The following is a 24,469-nucleotide window of genomic DNA, read 5'->3' on the forward strand; positions in this document are numbered from 1 at the left end:
CATAACACCAAAATAGATGCTTCTTTGAATTAACATAATTAAAAAAACAAGTAACCTAACTTAAGAACTATAATATTGTTAGCCCCAGAAAGCTTTTCATATAACCTTCCCAAATTACAACACCTTCCCTTCAGACACTTATCTTTAAGAGGTTCTACATCTTTGAAAAATGGAGCTCCATCTGAGTGAGGCAACTAAAAGTTTATGACAGAATAAAGCGAAGTTCAATTTTTATACTGTGAGATCTCATGGTATGTCATCAACAAATGTGTTAGGTGGTGCTTAGTTCACAAGTCTGCATTTTACACCCTCTTCTGTTTCATCTACCAAAATAATTACAATTAGTATTAGTAAAATGTCATACTTTTAAGTCTTTGCTAATTTCATTTTGGCATTCATAGAGTTCACTGGAAAAAAATTCTGGTTTGCTTATTTATCTTCAGCTGTGTGTGTGTGTGTGTGTGTGTGTGTGTGTGTGTGTGTGTATCAGCTTTATTAAAATATAATTCACATGCCATACAATTAACCCAGGTAAAGTGTTCAATCAATGATTTTTAGTATATTCACAAAGTTTGCAACCATTGCCACAATTAATTTAAAAATATTTCATCACCCTGAAAAAACCTCCTTACCCACTAGAAATCAGTTCCCATTTCACTCTAACCTCCTAGCCCTAGGCAACCACTAATCCATTTTTTGTCTCTATGGATTTTTCTATTCTGGACATTTAATATAAGTGGAGTCATATAACCGGCTTCTTTCACTTAATGCTTTCAAGGTTCATCCATGTTGTAGAATGTCTCAGTACTTCATTCTTTTTAGTTGTGAATCATATTTCATTGTATGGATATACCATGTTTCATTTATCCATTCATCAGTTAATGGGCCATTGGATTGTTTCTATTTTTGCTATTATTATAATGCTGCTACGAACATTCATGTACAAGTTTTTATACATGAATTTTTTTTTTTGATAAAGATGTATGTTTTCACACCTGGAGGAATGAAATTGCTGGTTCACATGGTAACTCTGTTTAAGATCTCTTAGGCTGTTTTCCAAAGGAGCTGCACCATTTTACTGCCCACCAGCAGTGTATGAGGTTTGCAATGCCTTCCCATCATTGCTAACACTTCTTATCTGTCTTTTTTATTAGAGCCATCTTAGTGGGTGTGAAGGGGTAGCTCATTGTGGTTTTAATGTACATTTCCCTGAGGGTAAATGGTGGAGCATCTTTCCCTGTGCTTATTAGCCATTGTATGTGTTGGCTCTACATTTTTCATAGCTACCCTTCGTCAGATTGAGGAAATACTTTATATTTCTAGTTTATTAAGTATTTTATCATGAATGAATGTTGCATTTTATCAATGCTGCTTCTCTATTGAGAAGATAATGTGTTTTTTGATACCAGCTGTTTATGTGGGTAAATAATTTTTCGTACTTATGAAATCTATGTATTTTTATTAAAAGGTTCAAATTTAAATTATTAACCATAAACTCTAAAAATTATTACTGTAATAAAATTGTGGATTAGCATATTAGTAATATATTTATTTTGAAAGAAAATTAACTATGAATTTTATCCAGGGTCTCTTTTGAATGGTAGAAACACTGGTGTGTGTTTTTTCCTCTACCAGTCTGATTTTTGTGGTCCTACCTTTTTAAACTACATCTTGGCTACATCTCTTCTTTATAACAATAGCCTAAATATACACTAAAAGTTTGTGAATGCTCTGCATAAGTCCAAGGTAAACACAATACATGAATATTGCAGAAAGCAATTCAAATAAAATATAAATGGTATCATCAGAGGATCTGTGTTCAGCTGTCAGATAACCAAATCCATGCAATATTAAAGAGGGCATTGAAACGTAGGTACACTGACAGATAAATACATACTCAGGCCAAGTGGTTTTAGTAAAAACCGTGTACAACCCTTTAAATCAGTAAACTACCTTCCAATATTTAACAAAAGCATTTGGAACAATGGGCTTGGTCTCCATGATTACACATATTCATTTTACGAAAATATGTGTACACAGAAAATAGAACCTTCCTTCCCTTGTAAAATTCAAAATCTACTTAATGCCACATACTGTGCAGAATTTTTAAAGATGTTAAAAACATGTGAAGGATATTAGACCAGTTAGCAACAGAGCTTCAAAATAACTAATGTGCATGCTGAGCTTTTGGAAGCTCTGCTGGCTCGGAGGCCAGTGCCAGGCAGAACCAGCAAGAACTAGATCAGGAAGAGGGTTTGTGAAGATGTGTTTACCACAGTAGAAGAGAAACATGTTAAAAGTAGCCCATCTTACAAGATCTCACTAAAAGAAACCTCAATAACATTGAGCACATTTCTGCTATTCTATTCTCAATGTTCACATTCAACCTCTAAGTCTTAAAATACAATGAGGCAAAAAAAGACATCATAAAAGATAATTTCAAATATATTATTTAAAATCAATTTAAGGGGTGAATTATATCTGCAAGGTATTAACCTTATTAGGTATTAAATCACATATTTTCTCAAAAATACTGCTACATAATTTACTTAATTTTATAGTGTGTGTCTCCACCGTACCTCCCACAACACAAACTACTAAGATTCAGGGATGAGGGGGGAGTTCATGTTTAATTCTCCTGAGATCTTCAACATTGCATATATTGCCAGAATTTCAAATGAACTCTTTTTCAATAGAAAACAAGAAAAGGTGCTTATAAAATTACAGAGCTCTGAGCAGGAACATAGATTGCATCCTAGGAAGATGAGCCACTGCCCTCCTCACCCCAACATTATAGATCCTAACACACTGGGATTGCACCACACGAAAAGCAGTGTCCTAAAGGGACGCTTCTTCCATAAAACACTGCACTGGCTCTCCAGTATTCAGCTTTTCCACTTGAATGAAATAAAAACCCTTTGAGAACAACAATTACAATCCCCCCCATTTTTTTCTCAGGCGCACTATTGGATTTCTTAGTGCAGGCACAATGCAAATAAGGCAGGCTTCCTTTCACAGCGTGATTAATATGCAAAGACAGCCTGCTTTTTTAGTAGGATGTGAAGAACCACCAACAAGCTTTTCTAAACCCAGAGGTTTCTACAATTATTTGCACTGTTTATTTTTAAACAGAAGATTACACAATAACACCAAGTGCTGTAGCTCTAATTTGCCAGTATTTTGTAAATAATGACAATTTAAATTTTTAAATCCATTGTATCATATTTAAAGCATGGTCTACTATTGATTTCGATATATCAAATTTTCCCCCAAATCTTGGAAACTCAGTTCTATGAAACAAGATCAAAGCTATACTTTCTTTTTTAAGAAATTACACTTCATTTTTAAATAGCAAAGTGATCTGTCTGGCACATATTGGAAAACTTAGGATTTAAAAAAATATATTATAAATTCAAAATAAGACCAAGATATTACATTTCAATGGTAATCCATCAAACTTATATATATCTTTAAATCCCATATAAAGCTATGTTTTGATATAAAATTTGTTCAATGAAACAATGCTACAAAGAAAATGGAATATTTGTACCACAGTTTACATACATATGTACATTTAAGCTCAATAAAATAATTTAGGGAGTATTTCTAATCAAGAAATTTTTACCAAGGTATCCAAGAAAATGCAAACCTGACAGATATGACATTTGATTTTTCCTAATAGAAATTTCCCTTGTGTTATCATTACTTTAGTCCTACCTCCACCCACAAAGTTCTAATCACACAACTACCAGACATTTCCACCTAATAATAACACACACACATATTGATTGATTGATTTCAGAGAGGAAAGGAGAAGGAGAGAAAGTTAGAAATATCAATGATGAAAGAGAATCATTGATCAGCTGCCCCTTGCATGCCCCACACTGGGGATCAAGCCCACAATCCGGTCATGTGCCCTGACTGAGAATAGAACCTCCACCTCCTGGTTCATAGGTCAATGCTCAACCACTGAGCCACACTGACCAGGCCCACCTAATGGTTTTAAAAACAACAAAAATACATCAACAACTCAAATGTTTTACTCCAGATATAGATTTTTTAAATCAATGTATTAAACATCAAAATATAAACTTAATTTTTACATTCATTTTAAAAAAGTAAAACTTCTGCAGTTATAAGATGTTAGATATGGATGAAACTTATGACTTAAAATTGAATTTCAGTCAAAAGATTTAATATATATATATATATAGGTAAATATTGTTTATGGCCTAAATCAAACTCATCTTTTCACCAACAGTCCCAAATCCCAGGATATGTGATTCTATAGGCCAATGGTGATAGATTGTGATCACCACAAATCATCAGTCTTGCTGTAAGATGCATATTAGGATCATTTCAGGGACATCAGTAAATCAGTCAAGATACCTTCGTTTCCTTGTGAAGTTCTAGTATCCAACCAGTTCAAGTCACTCCCACACCTGTGTTCTCCAGACAGTACCAGATACATAACCAGCTCCATATTTAATACCACCAAAATCAGTACAGGTTTAAATTGTTTTCTTCTTTTGTACTTTTAAACTCTGAGTTAATCAATTTGTCATTGAAAAAGAAAAGGAGTGAATTTATTTTTTCTAATCTATAAATAAAAAAGAGGAATGTGAAGGCTAAATAACAATGGAACTCATCATTTTAAATCTCTCGTTTAGTTTTTAAAGTATATAATTTTAAACCCACTTATCACAAAATTTTAATATTTTAAAATGCATGCATGAATTATTAAAATAATTATACATATTTATAATTTATGTCTTCTTAAAATGCCCCCCCCTTATACTATACATTTACTGTTATGGTATTTAAATAAAATAATTTAACTGTCTATGGCTGTTAGTGATCGCTATTTTCTTAATATTGCACCAGCCAGCCAAAATACAACTCAGAATAATGTACTGATTTATCTCCCAGTGACTTTAAAAGGATCTGTTGTAAATATCTCTGGAAAACCAAATGATTATTCAAGTTTCTTATTTAGATACAAAACCAGTTGATGTGTGAAATTTTTATCTTCTAAAACAGTGGTTCTCAACCTTCCTAATGTCATGACCCTTTAATACAGTTCCTCATGTTGTGGTGACCCCCAATTTCATTGTTACAAATTGGACATAATTAAAGCATAGTGATTAATCACAAAAACAATATGTAATTATATATGTGTTTTCCGATGGTCTTAGGCGACCCCTGTGAAAGGGTCATTCGACCCCCAAAGGGGTCGCGACCCACAGTTGAGAACCACTGTTCTAAAAAATAGTGCCTATATCTAACTTAGCTGTAAAGAAGTATAAATAATAAAAAAATTCTTTTTATGAGAAGGAAGGAAGGAGAATGAACCTCCTGCATGACTAGTTATCTTAATTGCGTCTGACTGGTAATTTAAATTCTAATTCCAAAGCCAATTCAGCTCAAAATGACCTTAAATAGTAATTTAGGGCAGTTAACGGACTCATTTTCAATCTCTTATTGAAATATCACACACTATCCTTTTTTTTGCTTCATTATGACAGATGGCTTTCTTTAGTGAAAATTTAAAATTTTGAACATGTCATGAGGAACTTTAAGTTAGATACACAAAAAGGAAATAACTTTTAGTTGTCTTTTTCTGACATTTCAGGGTTGTGTTTGGTATCATTCCACAGGAGTCAGTACTACAAATGTAACTAAAACAGTTTAGAAAATGTTCTAGAATTTTTTACAAAGCTAGTGAATACATTCATCTTGTATCTCCAACTCCTAGATCAACTACATAGAACACAGGAGTTATTCCATAAATACCCAATTAACTGAATGTTTCCAGTAAATGTTCCTGCCACCCAATAAGTCTGGGACACAGCATTTGCAAATGTGTTCACAGACCTGCTCTTCTCCTGGTCACAGCTTTACTGCCAAGCCCATGTCCTTAGACCCAGGAGATGTGGCCACCCTGGAATCTTCTGAGAACTCCTTAGTTCAGAAAAGCTTCTTCAGGACTCTCTAACTGGCCCTAACTCTCTAAATTGTCAATTCCCTTGAAGTTGCCTTAACATTCATCTTCTTAGGTCTTTGCCTTTGATGAAGCCTGGAGTATTTACCTTTTCCTTTAAGAACTCTGCAGGCTTCTTTCAATCTCAAAAATTCCATACTGAAACATGTGAGATAAAAGATTTCAAAAATCGGCTTTGGCTTGTAGCAATTATGAACCCTGAAAGAGACAGGTCATCAGAGGGTTCTCACAGTCCGCTTCAAAATTAAAGCTAACACTCCCTCTCATACCACCTCCCATCAAACCACTGACTTTAACCCAACACACACACACACACACACACACACACACACACACACACAGGTACATACTGTGAGCAACAAGAGAGTAGTGGCTATGTAACCCATCTCCCATCCTGCATTCTTCATGCTAGCAAAAGACTGTGTTTTTATTCATGGGAGAGCTTAAATCCCAGGGACTTTGTTCTTGGGGATACCAGGCATTGCTGACGGCAGAAGTGCCCCCAAAGAAAACAGGATTAAATGAAATATTGAGTAGTGAATAAAATACTCTCCCCCCAAATAACTTATCCAACTCAAGCTTAAAGAAAAACAGTAGTCAGACTTGGATCCTATAAAATGCAAAATGTTGGATTTTCTGAAATTGACCAATCCAAGAGAAAATGTAGGTACTAATGAGTGGAGTGGATGACCCTCACTCAAAGACCAGCCATACAGCTTCCCCACAGCTTGTCAGTGTCTCCCTCCTAATCACTAACAGAGCCAGGATAATTATACTCAGAGCAATAAAATGAAACAATATTAAACACAAGGACGATAGTAACACAATAAAGAGAAATTAAAAGGACAGAGATGACAAAGGAAGCAAGGACATTTTTCCAAAGTACTCAGTGATATGAAATAAGAAAATTATGTTATCAAGAGACATTCAAGCAACAAAAAAAGGACTCTTGGATATTAAATTTGCTCTAGCAAAATAGAAAATGCAATAGAAAGATTGTCAAAAAGCTGAGAAAAACTCCCAGAAAGTAAAGGGCAGGAGACTGGGGGGAAAAAAGATAAATAATAGTGGAGAGAAGATAAGAAAAATTAGATAATCACTCCAACTTCTGAATAAGCGCTCCATGAAAAAAAAAGAAAAATATCAAATAAATAATACAGGAACATTTCTCAGCACTGAGAGAACATGCATTTCTACACTAAAATGATCCACTGAGAACCTACCCAATAAATCAAAACAGACCTACATCAAGGCACATCATTGTGAAATTTCATAACACTGCAGACAAAAGTAAGGTCCTAAAGTTTCCTAAACAAAAATTAAAGTTTTACACAAAGTGTCAGGATTGAGAATATACTGGGCTTCATAACTGAAACACTAAAAGATAAAAAACAGAATAACATCTTCAAAATTCTTAGGTTAAATTATCTCTAATTTAGAGAATTATATACTAAGCTAATATAAATTAACTGCCACAAGCCTAGAAAACCAGCATCTAGACTGAAGAAGGAGAGGAAGGTCTAGGACTTATGTCCTCGGGGAAGAAAGAACATACCCATGTTTGAACATATCAAGAGTGGATTTATACTTTAGTCTGAGAACTTGACATTTGATTAGTGATAGGTATTTAGAAGGCTAAGCAAAGGATAACTGAGGCCATTATAAACTCTAGGAAAGTCAGAAAATTACAGAAGAAAGGGAATAAAATCACAGAATTGTTCAAGGCTCATCTGTGAATAATATTTGCATGGTCATAATTGTAAACATTAAATATTAAGAGGCCAAGGTAGCCCTGGCCAGTGTGGCTCAGTTGATTGATCATCATCCAGTGCACAAAAAGGTCGCAAGTTGGATTCCTGGTTGGGGCACATGCCCAGGATGAGGGTTAAGTCCCCAGTTGAAGTGTGTGCAGGAGGCAACTAAGCAATGTTTCTCCCTATCCCTGTCTTCTTCTCTCTAAAATCAATAAAAACATATTTGGAAAGAGAGAGAGAGAGAGAGAGAGAGAGAGACCAAGGTAAAGAAGGTGGCAAGGGCAGTGTATAAGAGTACAAACCCCAAAGGAAAAGTCAGTAAATAATACTGAAACCTAAAAAAATTAAGTAAGTATAAATAATAGAGATAAAAATATAGAAACAGCTGAAATCTGTAGAAAGTGTTGCTTCAGGGGCTCAAAATCAAAGGTGGGGTGGTTGAAGAGGGAGGGTTAGGCAAGGGTTGGGGCAGAAGACTAATGTGTTTTGTTACAAGTAATAAAACTAACTTTAAAACAATGTAGATATTTTATTTTGCTAAAACTAAAAATTAAATTCAAGAAAAAAGGAAGAATGCCAGCCAATTCATTCCAATTGCTTGAATAGTTAGGATCTTTAATCTCAAGACATAACTTAGCAGACAAGAGAGATATTGGTTGAGCCAGCTTCTCTCAATGATAAATAAGTAGCTATGGACTTCAAACCAAACTGAGAAGCTATATACAACAAAACCCTTCCATAAGAATGAAATATGAAATTTCCTTTGTCCTAAATTCTTGAGAATTAGAATGTCTCATGAGTGAATTTTCCAGATGAGGAACACTAATCACATTACCTCTTCCATTCCTACTTGCAACTGGTGAAGCCAATGGTACCGATGTTTATGTTTGTTTTATTTTTCCAATGACTCCTTCACATCATGCCTCCTTTAGTATCTGAACACGAAAGACACATGCTCAAGAAATGAATTCATATCATTGTTGCCTCCTTGAATGGGCCGTAGTTGGCTCTTCCAAGTGAAGTTTAATTATGAACATCCATTATACTGCAGTATGTAATAGTCATTCTCTTGGCATTCTTTTTAAATAAATACTAAATGGCTATGGCTGATATGCTTGTTGTGTTCCCGCGTCTGCTTTTCATGATTTTTCCATCCACTTAAGTCTTATTACTGTCAGTATACCTGTACTAGCAGTCATGTTTCCTTGATTGTAATTAAATCTAGGAGTTTTTACAGATGTGGTAGAAACTAGGAAATTAATTAATTAATATGGACTCTTTCTGAATAGAGGTTTAAGGGCTTACCTATAAGTCAAGTACCTTCATTTCAGTGCATGGACTTTGTGATATCTACCTTGGCTATCAAGAGGCTAATTTCCCTGAATTCTGAATTCTTCATGTTCCAAAGTATAAAGGTTGCCAGATAAATGATTTCCAGATTAACGAAGTGTCACCAATATGATTATTAGCAGCAACCAGTAATTATTTAAATTACTAGATTTTATGGCCCCACCTTTGTGGTGAATTGACAGGTTTACTATTAACTCTATATAAGTAGAAAGTAGAATCTATATAAGCCAACTTGTTTTTTAAATTCTACTTTTCTCAAAATCAAGATCTACTAGACTTTGTTTTCACAGGAAGTAAAACAGCTAAGCAATCAGCCATGGCATTTCTGACTCAGTCACAACTCATGGTCCCATCTTCCTTTCATTCTCAGAAAATGAAAAATAAACAGGAAAAATGTCATTCTAATTACAATCAATACTTAAAAGCAACACAGATTGTACATCTCTTCACTGTGAACTTTAAAAGAAAGAAGGGACATGAAAGAACATTACTGACCTTACTATGTGCCAGACAGTTGTATAAATTGCCTCATTTCCTCCTCACTAATAACACTATTAGGTGGGTATTATTATCTCTGTTTCAAAGATAAATAAACTGAGTGTTGGAGAGATTAACTGGTTCAAGGTCATGGAAATCAGAAGAGCCACCTTTCAAAATGCAAATTTGATGTCAAAGGCCTATGCCTCCTCCCCCCACAATATGCACTGCCTCTACAACACCAAAAGGAGATACTAAATTAAGAAAGTAAGAGAATTTATTCATTAGATTCCACATATAAGTGAAATCATATGGGATTTGTCTTTCTCTGACTAGCTTATTTCACTTAGCACAATAATCCCCAGATCCATCCAAAGGTAAGAGTTCCTTGGTGAGGGCCGAGGGAAGGGAGAGCAGGGTCTGAGTGGAGGGGGGAAAGAGGGGAAAATGGGGACATCTTTAATTATCTCAACAATAAAAATAAAATATAATGTAAAAGCAAACAAGAATTTGTAAGTAAGACTCAAATGAAAGAGCTTGTATTAGATTTACATGCTCTCGTGCCCATGACAGCAGATCTTGAAGGTTGTCATATTGTACCCTGAATCCAATTCCTGTGTAACTGCAGCTTAACTGGTGATTAGTAGCCTCATCCACAGCTAGAATGGATACTCACAGTTAAAATATGAATAAAAAAAGAAAATATTAGAAAAGCAATCAATCACAACCATTTCCACTTCTTTGCCAATCTGATCTAAACAATGCACCCAACATGTGGCAAGCAGAACAAACTGCAGGAAGATTTTTAAAAGGCAAAGAAATCAAGGTGTGAATATCATGAGCAATGATACAAAAAGACAAAACTGTGTCTAGAAATTATATTTTCACATGCTAAATGAAATCGCTGGGAGAAACCCTCTATGTTATCCACCTCCTCTCATGCGAACCCATCCCGTTGTCTTTTTGCAAGGTCTGTAAATTGCCTTTCCCCTCTCTCCTAGCTCTTTGCCACTGTTGTAGTTACATGGGCCCTGATGGCCCTCAGTGTGAAGCCTTCCCTCAACCTTCATTTTGGTCAAGTCCCCTGGATCTCAGCTTTTCCTGTCTTTGACTCTAACAACTTGAATTTCACTATCCAACTGAAATCCCTCCAAGATGACCACACTCCTCTGAAGTAAATCCAGTTCCTACTTGAGCCTCATCTTCCTTATATTCCTAACCACCTTAATTATTGCTAACCTCTTTTTTATTGCCCTATTTGTTTTAAAACCTGAACAAAGGCAATATATGTCACTAGAAAAGTCAGCGCGTATGAAAAAATTGTCTTCTCTCAGTCTTAAACAGTGAAAGAGATGTTTTAAAACAAAATTGGGATTATACTTGTAAAAACATTTGTTTGCAACTTTTTTTTACTTAACATTATCATCCTTCTCTAACCTAGACATTCATGTCACTAGGCTCTGGTTTCCTCCTTTTGTTCAATATCACTTTCTGAATTATGGACAAGATACCACTCTAATTGCTACACAAATACTACACCATAAAAACTTCTGGGTGTGACAGAGACTTCACCATGTTCTGATTGTAATTCATGGTGTTTCTCTCCCTGGAAAAAAGATAAAATTGTAGACTATTACTGCCTCTCAGTCTTCCTGGTCTCTTTAGCTGGACTCTCTCCTGCTTCTTCCCAAACAGCCTTCTTCTGTGCAGAGCTCAATCCTTCCTACAATCTTCTCAACTCTCACGCTGGGAAGAATTCTCCAGCAGCTTCTGGTGCCCACGTAATCCTTATCCTGCCTCTGAAATCTTAGCCACGTATTTGACTCTAGATGCTATCTGATGAACTAGTTATCTTTTCATCTCCATTAGACAGTGACTCTGAGGTTAAGGTATTGTATTTTTGAGTTTTTGATTTTGGGTTTGCTCTCTACAGCTAACAGATCATGCAGATGCTCAGTAAGCATTTTTGTTGTCATTACATCTTCCTCTCCTCCAAATCCTGTACCTTCTCCCCTCTGCAGATTGTTTTACCCTCTCTAGGCCTGTCACTCTGATGACAATGGTTTTCAAACACTTTTGACTCAAGCCATAATAAGGTACATGTTTTCCATCACAACCTGGTCAACAAAAGTTTCACAAAACAATACTTACTCTTATTACATAAGATATACTCTTTTTTCTATTCTATTACATCCTTTTTTCCCTTCTTTTTCCCTTCTTTACTTCTTTTTTAATGCTGGCTGAAGCCAACTAAATAGATTTCACTATCCACAGCTGAAAAATACTAACCTTCAAGTAAAGATACTAGAAGGCCCAATTATTTTCTAAATTCTAATGTCTGTAAAACTGAGGCTACCCATCTTTCATACAAGGTTACCCCTTATCTCAATTCTCCCATCATATGGACAGTACCATGATTATTTCATCCCTGGGGGTTGGTAACTTAAAATATTTTTCTCTCTCAGTCCATTTTGGAACTAGCAACTACCCCTACTGATTGATTTGTCATCTCTAACATCTCAGCTGTGTGCCTCTTTTTCTTAATCCTTATCCAAAGCCATTCAAGTGTATCTGTCCAGAATTACCTGCTTTGTAAAACATATCACAGTTTAATTTCTTTAACAAGGCCCTCTGGTACATAAAATTTGATTGTGTAAGCCTTTTTAGCTATCTGTCTATTAATAAAAGGTATAGTTGTGAAGTATTTTGGTTTGTAATCCATTTCACATATATTATTTTATCTGATTGAATCTCCTATTCAAACAAGAAATTACAGTTCAAAAAGAGATTTAGTACTTTACATAACACTTGGTTCATTAGTAGCAGAGCCAAATCTTGAACCCAAATCTTTTTAATCTAGGCCTTTCCCTGCATACAGGTCTTCCTACTACACAAAGCAAGAGACTTTCATTGGATTTCACTGGCTTCCAAACCAGTTTTAACAGATTCCCCTATCGCCCAGGCTCTGGGTTCTCCACCACCTAGTCCATCTTAGGTAATGTAACAAAAATCCTTTAACTAACCTACTATTTTGTCCAGCCACTATTGTGGCTGCTACATAAAACCAAAACTCCCTTAAAGTACTGCAGTAATCTCTACCAATTTGTTCCTACTTCCTTCTCTGCTAATTCATAGCTGGCATTAAACACAGAGCCTAGCACAGCAGATGTTCAATTAATATCACTGACCATACTTGTAAATTTTTAAAAATGATTTCTCCAACATTTACAGCCACATGCATCTCCTTTGTCTAGCAATTAAGATTTTAATAAGACTTGAGCCAATAGATAGTTTGCTTTCATTGCTCTTCAATTCCAATTACCCAGCTAGACTCATCTCTTCCTATAAATTGGTCCTTCCTCTCCCTATTAATCCCATGCCCATGATGTCCAGATCAAACACTACACCTTCCACACCTTTTTTCAGACATTAAAATCAAGCAAGATGATTTTGGCCTTTCTAACCAATTTTCACAATTAATATCAGTCTCCTTCTCTTAGGTACTTATTCATATGGTACCTTTCATGATTTCCTGTCTGACCCAAGTAGGTGCTTTCTTTCCAACCCTCTGAAAGCCTCTACAGTTTCTGAAGTGTATTGCCCCCTCAGCCTCCACACAGAATTCTACACATCATATTCACAGGACACCTGTTTAATAAACCTTTCAAAAATGAATCACTATTCCAGGTTAACATTTTACAAGAACATATTGAGTACCTGCTACATATTACTGTTTTACATATGGGATTTTACTTAAGCTCACTAAAACCCATAAGGGAGTGTCATTATCCCCATATTACAGACTGGGATGCAGGCTCAGAAGTGCAAGGACTTGCAGAATATCAGTTACAGTTAGTGGACTCAACCCAGACCCATCAGACTCCAAAGCTCTTGATATTGTCCCTCCACCCTGTTCACTTTGGTTGGCCTCATTCAGTCAGAAGCCAAGCAAACTCACATGTGCTCACTGTTTATCCTGATGCTATATGTATTCAAATGACCCAGACTCTAGAAAAGGATGAACTGCAGCCAACCCATGTAAGTTATGGCCCCAGCTTCACCTATGTAAGCCACTTAGCCTTTCTCACCCACAGCTTCTATTTTAAGGCTTCACACAATCTGGCCTTGGAGAATTATTTCTCTCCTAATTTCTGGCCCTAACCTGTTCCCCAGAAGGACTGTATGTGCTCATAACTTGAGATGTTACCTCTGCCTGAATCACCCCTTCTTCCTGCTCCATCTAGTAAAGACACACTCTCACCCCACGCCCAGCTCGGGGGAGTCCCAACCAGAGTTAATTGCTTCCTTCCTTGTGCTCCAATGACATGTATTCATGTCTCTATTTATAAGTGTAGTCTGTCTCCCTCCCACACTAGATGGCAAGCTGTAGATAGAGGCATAGCTTACTGGACTATATGAGCTGAAATCCAGCCCAATTCCTGAAACTGTCTGACCGTCTCAAGATTTCAGAAGGTTTGCTGAATGGAGGCATTCGGGAATGTTTGTAGTGATTCAGAGTTTGTTGGATTAAGTAGTCAATCAATCATGGGTTAACATCAGAATACAATTAGTCCTTCCCATTTCACAGGGTTCTTCAAATGGTACCTCCTCACCTCCCCAACCATCCAGATGAACTTCCCCTGGTCATCTCTCATAGTACCCTGTTCCTTTCCTCAGTTTTGATCAGAATATGAATTATAATTGTATGTGTGTTACTTGTTTGATGTCTATATTCCTCCGCACTATTAGACTGGAAGCTCCATGAAAACGGAGATAATGTAAGTTTCGTTTACCACTATCTTCCCAGGGCTAAGTACCTAGTATTCAATAGATATCACTGAATAAGTTAGATAAAGATTAAATAATATAATGCATATCAAAAGCTCTGTGAATTGTATGGTGATAATTATAATTATTGGTATTACATATCCAGGTTTTCCCTCTTAGAGAGCTAAAATAAAACCTTCCATCTCTTCTCCAATATCATCTGCCTTTAGTTGGTGAAACTGCTTCCTGCCCTATCAATAGGGCACTTACATCTGACACGTTTGAATGATAAGAGCAATTAATTTATTTTACGCCAGATAGTAATTTACAGAAATATCAGCTATCAGTGGTGAGAAATGCTAAATCACCTCAGATCTCACTTAAGATTTTCTGTAAAATAAAGGTCAAATAGCTCCTTCTTTTAAAAAATTTGATTTTGATATATTATTCTAGTCTTCAGTGCACTACTCAAACAACCTTCATGAGGTGCATGTTTAACAAGCTGGAACGATCAGCTTAGATTCTCAAGCAAGTGGACCCCAGCAGACCAACACATAGAGGCTAGCTCAGGGTCAGGCGGTGGCTGCCCCACCCTTGCAGGGGCTCCTCTCAAGGCTCTGGCGGACAGGGACCTGACAGTGTGTTCTCATGGTCATGTTTTCTAAATTTTACAAAAAGCAAATGAGTTTGCCTTATTTTCCTTAAAGAGGGCATTCAAAATTGTATACCCTTCAGGACCTATGAAACCTAGATCTATCCCTGTGCTAATTAAAGGCTTTCAATCTTATAATGAGAGCACTTTTCTCTCTAAAGTATCCATAACCAACAAGACAGTGCAGGCACATTTAACAACTGATTTCTAAAGTCTAGTTCAAATCGTTGAGGAGATCATGTTCCTGTAATATCGGTTTTAAGTCCTTCTAAGAAGAAAGCATTATCTGAATAATTATTTTTCTAAATCCATATGCATTTCTCTTTCTCACTAATAAACACAGATTGAATGCACCGATGTCCTGTGAGCTCTAAAATATTCACCACAACTCTAACAAGTAGGTATTACTAATTTTCCCATTTCACAGAAGAAGAAACTGAAACTTAGAGAAGTTAAATGACTGACTTGCTCAAGATCAGACAGCTAATAAGGGATATATGTGGCTGGACTGTCAACCTAAGCTTGTCGGCCACCCTTGATCCCTATACTGCTTCTAGGGTTCCTTGACAGCAGAAATAATGTCATCTCAGTCCTTTGTCATTCCCCCCAGAGCTGATGATAAAAAGCTGGCACTCAATATACATATTTGTTCAACTCTTTAAGAGCTGATTGTTACCTGATGTGACATAATCTCAGTGTGACATTACTAGAAATAGTCCAAAATGGCGAGGTAATCAGATACTACAAGTCTTTTTACATGTTGTCTCAATAATGACACAGAACAGAAAATAGGGTCAGATGTCGCCAGTGTTTGCAACTACACATCAAAAAGTCCTCGTGAGAGTATGGAGTAGAATACAGGTTCTAGAGGAGCCTTTCAAGTCACGTAAGTGAGGCAAACTGTGAAGTCAAAGGAAAGCATATTTGCATATAGCTGGGAGAAAAAGAATACATAGGTATATTGAAGCCTTTTGTTCAGAAGCACACAGACACAAGATAGACCAAATGGCTTATTCTTTTAGTGTAGTCCCCTGATTGCTCAGAAGATAAACCAATACTTTAGGAAAAGTGTGGCATCCTAACCGAAACCCCTAACTCAGTGTCTGTGTGAAAACATGATTAAGTGCCTTAAGAGTGATGTGTTGAAACTGCCTGGAAGGCGGACATTGGCACCCAAACCAGCACCAGAAAGCAGCCTCCTAAGGAGTGCCTTCAGCTGAGAGACAGCACCATGAAATGAAGGGCATAGTGGCACCCCTGGCAACGCCAAATCATTTACGTCCCTTTACATCAGCAAAGGTTTTAAGGTTTGGCACCAAGAGTTAATAACAAAAAAAGCTGTGACCTTCAGCTTGATTTCTGGATTTCATTGCCCCACAGTAGTAAGTACATCCACCTGTACTATCGATAGTAGTTCCACCACACTGTTTTCTCATATTAAAAACGCTGGACCTCAAAGAGACCTAAGCATTAGGGGTGAGTGAGTTCCTTGGGCATTTCCCTCCTCCTAAGAGGCCATCTCTTACAATATTCCTCAGAGATTTGCTGAGTATTTTAAGATATGCATAAAAATACTCTTGTGAAATTCACTCATATTCCTTCCTTTTAAACTACAGGAATCATAAATTTAGTCTTTTTTTATTCAAAGCTTAAATAACCATTATTATTAAGTAGCCAGTTGATTCATGTTTTCAATTTTGTCTAATGTAACCCATTTTTAAAACTAATAAAATGCTAAAATTTGCTGCCATTTCTTTTAAAGTTCCAGGCTTTTCTTAGCCTATATGTTCATGAGATTACCAAACTAAAAAAATCAATTGTGGAATTTACAGTAACATTTATTGTGACACTATAAAATATTTGTGTACTGAAAAACTCAATACTTAAATAGCACAGGAGAAGCTTTCTAAAAGCCTTTGTCTCCTCCCAGGCGGACTGCTCCCAGCAGACGGACGGTGGCAGGTGCGGTCCCTTGCTCTCCCTCCCTGGCAATTGGTTCTGCTCTCCACCATCACAAATGCCATATTGGCAGAGGAAGTTCAAACTGTTCTGTAACAACAGGTAGTCAATCACTTACTTTACACTCAGACAGGAAGGGCTGTCTGTGAAATATCTCCGGAGGTCGGCCAGTGGCATTGAAGTCACTTTCACTCAGGTTCTTTAACATTGAAGATGTAAATACGGGGAATTCATCAGACTAATATTAAATAGAGACTGTGTCACCTTAAAAAATTAAGTGGTTGGTGAGAAACACCAAAATCCACATTGCATGTAGCATGAAGTTGACAAGATGCTGTCTATAATTTAAGAAACTAAGTTCTATAGCAAAGAAAACATCCATCATGTCTCAAGATTCGTTTTTGGAATGACAAAATGGTGGTATTTATTTTGAAAGGAAATTAAGACGTTGTTTCCTGTGACAGAAGTATATAAATATAGGTTACTTACACTAAATTACATGTTACCTATCTGAGGTTTAATGACAAATTTTTCCAAAGAGAGGCACTATTCAAAACTCTTAGAATTGGAGGGTTCCAGGAGACTAATTTCTCTTAGTGCTGCTTTGGGTAAGCGTCCAAAGAGAGCCCTTTGAAAAGCACACCCACACCATATTTTTTTTTGGATAATTACTACTTTAATTCTTGAACTACCAAGACCAAGAAACAGTCACCAGTTAAATCAACACGGTTTTAGTTCAATTAATTGGCACAGAGCCTTGGATGAACCACCTTTATTGAACAAGGAAATGTCCTGCTATTTCCTGCTATGTTATTAAAAAAAATAGTTCCTGGCTTTTTTATGCACCAATAACGAACTCTCAGAAAGAGAAACTTAAAAAAATCCCATTAACCATTGCAACAAAAATATTAAGATACTTAAAATAAACTTAACCAAGGAGGTAAAAGACTTGTACTCGGAAAACTACAAGACTTTGAAAAAAGAGATAGAAGAAGATATAAACAAGTGGAAGAATAATCTGTGTTCATGCATTGGTAGAATCAATATCATTAAAATGTCCATACTACTTAAGGCAATCTATAGATTCAATGCAATCCCATTAAAATATCAACAGCATATTTCACAGATCTAGAACAAATACTCCAAAAATGTATATAGAACACACACACACACACACACCAAAAAAAAACCAAACAAACAAACAAAAAAAAAAAACAAAAACAAACAAACCTCCGAATATCTGCAGCAATCTTGAGAAAGAAGAACAAAGTTGGAGGGATCACAATATCAGATATCAAGTTATGCTACAAAGCCACCATAATCAAAACAGCCTGGTACTGGCACAAGAACAGGCATATAAATCAATGGAACAGAACAGAAACTCCAGAAATCGACCCAAGCCATTACACTCAATTAATATTTGACAAAGGAGGCAAGAGCATACAATGGAGTCAAGACAGTCTCTTCAATAAACGGTGTTGGGAAAATTGGACAGATACATACAAAAAATTGAAACTCCCATTTGAACCAGTAATCCCACTTTTAGGAATATATCCCAAGAAATCAGAAACACCAATCAGAAAGGATATATGCACCCCTATGTTCATAGCAGCACAATTTGCAATAGCTAAGATTTGGAAACAGCAGATGAGTGGATTAAAAACCAGTGATACATCTACACAATGGAATACTACGCTGCTGTAAAAAAGAAGGAACTCTTACCATTTGCAACAGCATGGATGGACCTGGAGAACATTATGCTAAGCAAAATAAACCAGTCGGAGAAAGATAAATATCACATGATCTCACTCATTTGTGGAATATAATGAACAACATAAACTGATGAACAAAAATAGAGCCAGAGGAAAAAAATATTTTAGAATATAATAGAAGTAATCCTGCTATTTGCAGATTTTTAATATTTCCTACAACTTTTGTGATATTATACTATATTAGTACAGTTTGGGGAATATTATTATATTTAAAATATTTTTCTTGAAATATTAATGTTAACTGCATGTAATATTATTATATTTAAAATCGTTTTTCTTGAAAAAAAAATGAAACTAGACCACCAACTTCCACCATACACAAGAACAAACTCAAAATGGATAAAACACCTAAATGTAAGTCGTGAAACCATAAAAATCCTAGAAGAAACCATAGGCAGCAAAACCTCAAACATCTCTCATAGCAATATGTTTAAGGATACATCTCCTAAGGCAAAGGAAACTAAGGAGAAAACAAACAAATGGGACTACATCGAAATAAAAGGCTTTTGCACAGCAAAAGAAAACATCAACAAAATTAAAAGAGAGCCCACTGTATGGGAAAGCTCACTGTATTTGGCAATGATACATCCGATAAAGGGTTAATATCCAAAATATATAAAGAACTCATACAACTTAACAAAAGAAAGACAAACAATCCAATTAAAAAATGGGCAAAGAACCTAAATAGGCACTTCTCCAAAGTGGACATACAGATGGCCAAGAGACATATAAAAAATACTCAAAATCACTGATCACCAGAGAGATGCAAATTAAAATGACAATGAAGTATCACCTCACACCTGTCAGAATGGCTATCATCAACAAATCAACAAATGACAAGTGCTGGTGAGGATGTGGAGAAAAGGGAACCCTAGTGCACTGCTGGTGGGAATGCAAACTAGTGCAGTCACTATGGAAAACAGAATGGAGTTTCCTCAAAACATTAAATCTGGAACTTCCATTTGACCCAGTGATCCGACTTCTAGGAATATATCTTAAGAAAACCAAAACACCAGAAAATGTATGCACACCTATGTTCATAGCAGCACTATTTACAATAGCTAAGCTCTGGAAACAGCCCAAGGGCCCATCAGTAGATACATTTATGGTACATTTATACCATAGAATACTGTGCAGCAGTAAAAATAAATAAATAAATAAATAAGAATCTCTTATCCTTTGAGACAGCATGGAGGGGCCTGGAGAGTATCATGCTAAATAATAAGCCAGTCAGAGAAAGACAAGTATTACATGATCTCATTCATATATAGAATCTAATTAACTAAATAAACTGATGAACAGAGGGGATCCAGAGACATGGAAGCATGGATCAGAGTGCGGAATCTCAGAGGGAAGGCGGGGGAGGGTGAGTGGGTAGGAGCTAATCAAAGGAAGACCTTGTGTGCATATATGCATAACCCATGGATGCAGACAGTGGGGTGGTGAGGGCCTGGGGTGGGGGTTGGAGGTTGACTGGAGGTTGTGGATGGGGCAAAAAAGGGGACATATGTAATACTTGCAACAATAAAAATTTTTTAAAAAGATACTGGGTAAAGTTATGTGGATGGTAATCAACAGGTTCAATCTATTGGGGGAAGGAGGGGAGAGCTTCTTAAAAAATTGGCTTAGCCCGGGCCAGGTGACTCAGGTGGTTGGAGTGTCCTCCCCTAAATCAAAAAGGTTTTGGGTTAAATTCCCAGTCATGGCACATACATAGCTTTTGGGTTGGATCTGGTCAGGACTCATAGGGAGGGAACCCATCAATCTCTCTCTCTCTCTCTCAAATCAGTAAACATATCTTCAGATGAGGATTTTTTTTTAAAAAAAAATGTAAGCTTTAGACTAATGAAAACTTATCCCAATTGGTAGATCTTTAGAACCTTTGTATTGGGAAGAGTAACTAAAAAAACTATTAAATTAATGACAGGCCACACTTCCACAACGTCTGGGTTATATTCTGTTTGTTTAACTCTACTGAATTTTAAATAAATTGTAAGGTATTGTCAATATTTTAATATATGCTAATATTTGCTGAAGGAAAATTAACATTTTGGGTTTGGGATAGAGTTGTAAAAGGTTTTCCACATTCTTAAATATGGCTTTACTGCATTCAGTTAAATTTTGTCCAGAAAGGCACATTTCTAATCTTAAAACGAAAATCAAGGAAAACATATAGCTCACCATAATTGTGCTCACTGCAAACTGCTGAGGTGTGCCGTTGTATGGCGAGGGGCATGACATACCCTCTATATCATATATGCACCCACTATTTTTGTAAGGTAGCACAGGTGTTCTTTGTTCTAATTCTGGTGCTATCTTGTTGGAAAATCAGTCCTATCCATTCCTTGACTTTTGCAAGTTAAATTGGCAGAAGATTATAAAATTATAAAACAAAGATATGACTTAACCATTCCAGGTCATTCAATCAACCCAGAAAATATCCAGAACTGCTGTAATTCCACAACCTTTCACTTTATTCCTAAAGACCAGAAGACACCAAAATAAGAGAGGGTCAGCCGACCTGATTCTTTGGTGTATTAAGTTAGCACACCCTGCATCTGAAGTGTCAAATGCAGGGAGTGGAGAGAGACTGAGTTACCATTGTCCCTGGAGATGATACAACATGTGAGGCCAAAAATGTGTGTGTGTGTGTGTGTGTGTGTGTGTGTGTGTGTTACTGTTTTTATTTTTGTGCTGACCCTTTGACTGGAATTCTTCAATTTTTAAAAATATGGGAGAAACAATAAATATTTCTCTTTGGAAAACCGTTCAACTTCTTTTGTTAAGCAACGCTGTGCGTGTTTCACGCACGTCCTGCCTTCTTCCTATCCGCTTGGTCCTCGGGTCAGGAACGAGGAGACTTTCCTTTCAGGGACCATGGGTCTGAGTGTCACCCCGGCCTCAGCAGCAGAGAGCATCCTAACCTGGAATTCCCTGGGCGTGTACCGCTGTCGCTGTCCCTCCCTGGGGGTCCAAACAGCCTTACACCCATCGCCATGATGGAAAGAACGGCCTGGCGACCCCCCAAGGGCCTACCGAAGATTAGGGCTCCATTGTCATGTCCCCACCTATAAGGGAGGAGGTCCCAGAAACACCCTCTCTTCCGGAGGTCGTGCCATGGGGACCCAGGGGCACTAAGGGAAAAGGCATGCTGCGAGCATCCCCCAATCAGGTGGTTGCGGGGACCGAGGGCCCGGGCCGGGGGGCTGGCTGGTCAGCGCAGGCGCGTCGGTCCCCCGGCCACCGCGCCCTCCCAGGCGAAGCGCTCCAGCCAGAGCGACTGGGCTCAAGTGTGCGCGCTGCCGGGGGCGGGAGGGATGCTCCCATTCGGCCGCGAGACGCCCGAGTGAGCGAGCACCCCCCAGTGACCACCTAGACTCCATTTTATTTGCTCGGAAACCTCGGGGAGGAGGGGGGCCGGCCGCAGGGCGGGGTTCCTCCCGGTGGGGGATGAGCGAGACCGTTAGCCTGGAACACCGGGAGACCGTCCTGGCAGCGCCCGGCCGCCGCCGAGCCGCAATAAAAGCCTCTCGCGGCTTCCCGCCCAGTCAGCCTCGCTCTGATTGGTCGCCACGGGAGGCACCGGGCGGCTGGAGGCGGCAGCCGGGCGCTGCTCCCGGCCTCCCGGGGAGGGGGCGTGCTGGGTGCTCCCAGGCCCGCCCCGCGCTCTCCCCGGCCTGGCTCGGCCGTCTCGGCAGTTCCAGCGGCACCCGGCACCCCCCTCCGCTGGGCTTCCCGAGGGTCCTTCCCAGCACACGCCCCCCGCCCCGCATGTCGCCTACCCCACCCAGCTCTCTGCGGCGCCCGCCCCTTTCTTCCCTCTCCCCGTCCATCAGCGCCCCAGCGCGAGTCCTGGGCTGGGGAGGAGGAAGCTGCTGGAGGGGAGGGTGGGCACAAACACAAGAGTCTTCCAGGGAGGCCGGGAAGGAGACACCCCAACTGAAATGAACCCTCCTCCCGGCCGCGGAGGTTCGCAGGGCGGCGGCGCAGCCCCCCGCACCGTGGCAGCATCACTACTATCTGCCTCCCAGCTCCCTATTGTTCGCACTTTGCAAGGACCAAGAACCTCGCCCAAAGAAAGGAGACCGGGGCGAGGCGTTTCGGGTGGCTACCTGCCATTCTTCTCTCGCACCGTGCACGCAGGGTCCTCGGTGCGTGTGAAGGCACACGCGCGCGCACACGCGCACACACACTAGGAAGCCTGGATCACGCCCTCCTCGCCCTCCGCCCCTCCGCACTTCCTCCTGTCAAAACGCGGCGCTCGGCCCTCCCATCCCTTCGAGCTCTGGGGCAAAAGCAGGCTTTGCAACTAACCAGCAATTTGGCAAATAAAAAAAGAACACTAACGTCATATCGACGGGGGTGCAAGAACGGCCACACAGCCCTGAGATTCTGCCCATGTCGCCCCATTTTGCAAACCGTTATTCGCCCCCCCAACGGAGGGGGGGGCGGGGAGCCCCACTTTATTAGACCTGGGGAAATCACGATCGGGGTGGCTACCCCGGGCTTTATTGTTCACTCTTCCCAGAGCCCGAGCTGACAAGCCCCTGCCCAGCTGAATCCCAGCCTGTGCGGTGGCTCCAACGAGCCAAGGCATCCCTGCCGCCCGCCATCGGGTAAGGAGCGCTGCCCATCTCGATGGGCAGTCGCAGCGTCGCTGGGAGCCAGCGGCCCCGCTTCCAACGCCCCGGCACGTTAAGTGGGAGGGCGGGCGCGCCGGAGGGGCGCAGGGCGCTCGCTGCGCGGGGAGGCAGCCCGCGTCCACCGCAGCCCGAGAGGGCGCGGGTTCGGCAGGACAGCCAGGGCGATGCGCTCCTTCCTCAGCTCCACGAAAATGAGCACCCTTAGCATTCTCCGTAAAATCACCCGAAATAACAGTGTCCCTCGGGAGAGGAGTAGGGAGATGAAGGCAATGATCAAATCGGATTTAAGAAGAAGAATTTTTTGAAATGTACCTGCAGTTCCCAGGAAAAACAAAGTCCAGATGAGATCCTTAGTTTGCAGCATTGTAATCTGCTGGCTGGGAAGGGTGTTCTTGCCGCGGTAAATTCTGTGCCCCGGCTCCTTGCAGCGAGTGTGGACGGCGTTAGAGCAACAGACCTAGAGGCAGACAATTGCCAGGCTGAGTATGATTATTTTTGCAGAATTGTTTCCTGCCAGCGGCTGCCGAGCTGCGTTCACGCGCTGAGGGGAGAATGAGTGACAGTCCCAGCCTCAGCACACTCGCAACTCGAAGATCCTTGCGCTGGCCCGGGTTCGCTTTGATGGAACTTGGGATGGGAGCGCGGGGCGGAGGGCGGGGGTGAGAACCTCACTGTGTCCTTCCACCACGCTGGCCACAAATAGTGCCGAACATCAAGGAGGTAAGAGACCCGGGAGGCAGATGCGGCCGCCTGCAAAACGCGGCCTGGAGCAGCCTGCCCGAGGAAGCGGGCTCTTTCACGCACAGTCCTATAGGCAGAGCTGGGATTTCTTTTTTCCACACTTCTCCCCCACGCCTCCGGTCCCTCCTGCCACCAGCCTCCCCTAGTCAGGAGGCTGGATATTTTAATAACTAGCAAATAATAAAAACAAAATCGTAGGTGTCGTTAGGTTTTCAAAGTTTTTTAATCTCTCCGTTAGAGATCCTAAGATCCTTGAAACACAAGGAAAGTCTAGGATTGCATTTTTTTTTTTTTTTTTTTTTTTTTTTTTTTAGTTACAGGAAATTAGAAATTAGGAGAGGGCTAGGGATTGC

At 39.3% G+C, this 24,469-nt stretch overlaps 1 protein-coding gene across 6 annotated transcripts in view; it reads right to left on the minus strand.

Moving 5' to 3' along the window:
* The window catches only part of NCAM1 (neural cell adhesion molecule 1), a 337,712-nt gene extending 313,672 nt beyond the window's left edge, over positions 1-24,040 (minus strand). For 2 of the 6 annotated variants that reach the window (XM_070426026.1, XM_070426025.1), the window contains exon 1: positions 23,688-24,040. In XM_070426026.1, coding sequence (XP_070282127.1) covers positions 23,688-23,739 — 52 coding nt within the window. In that variant the 5' untranslated portion in view covers positions 23,740-24,040. The remainder of the gene's footprint in view (positions 1-23,687) is intronic. The other 4 variants (XM_070426028.1, XM_070426027.1, XM_070426030.1 and 1 more) reach the window with 2 other exon arrangements.
* Between the last annotated feature and the right edge of the window lie 429 nt (positions 24,041-24,469).

The sequence above is a fragment of the Myotis yumanensis genome, unplaced genomic scaffold (genome assembly GCF_028538775.1).
Source record: "Myotis yumanensis isolate MYYU_CA2020_CCGP unplaced genomic scaffold, mMyoYum1.0.hap1 SCAF_10, whole genome shotgun sequence".
In the NCBI taxonomy this organism is placed as follows: Eukaryota; Metazoa; Chordata; class Mammalia; order Chiroptera; family Vespertilionidae; genus Myotis; species Myotis yumanensis.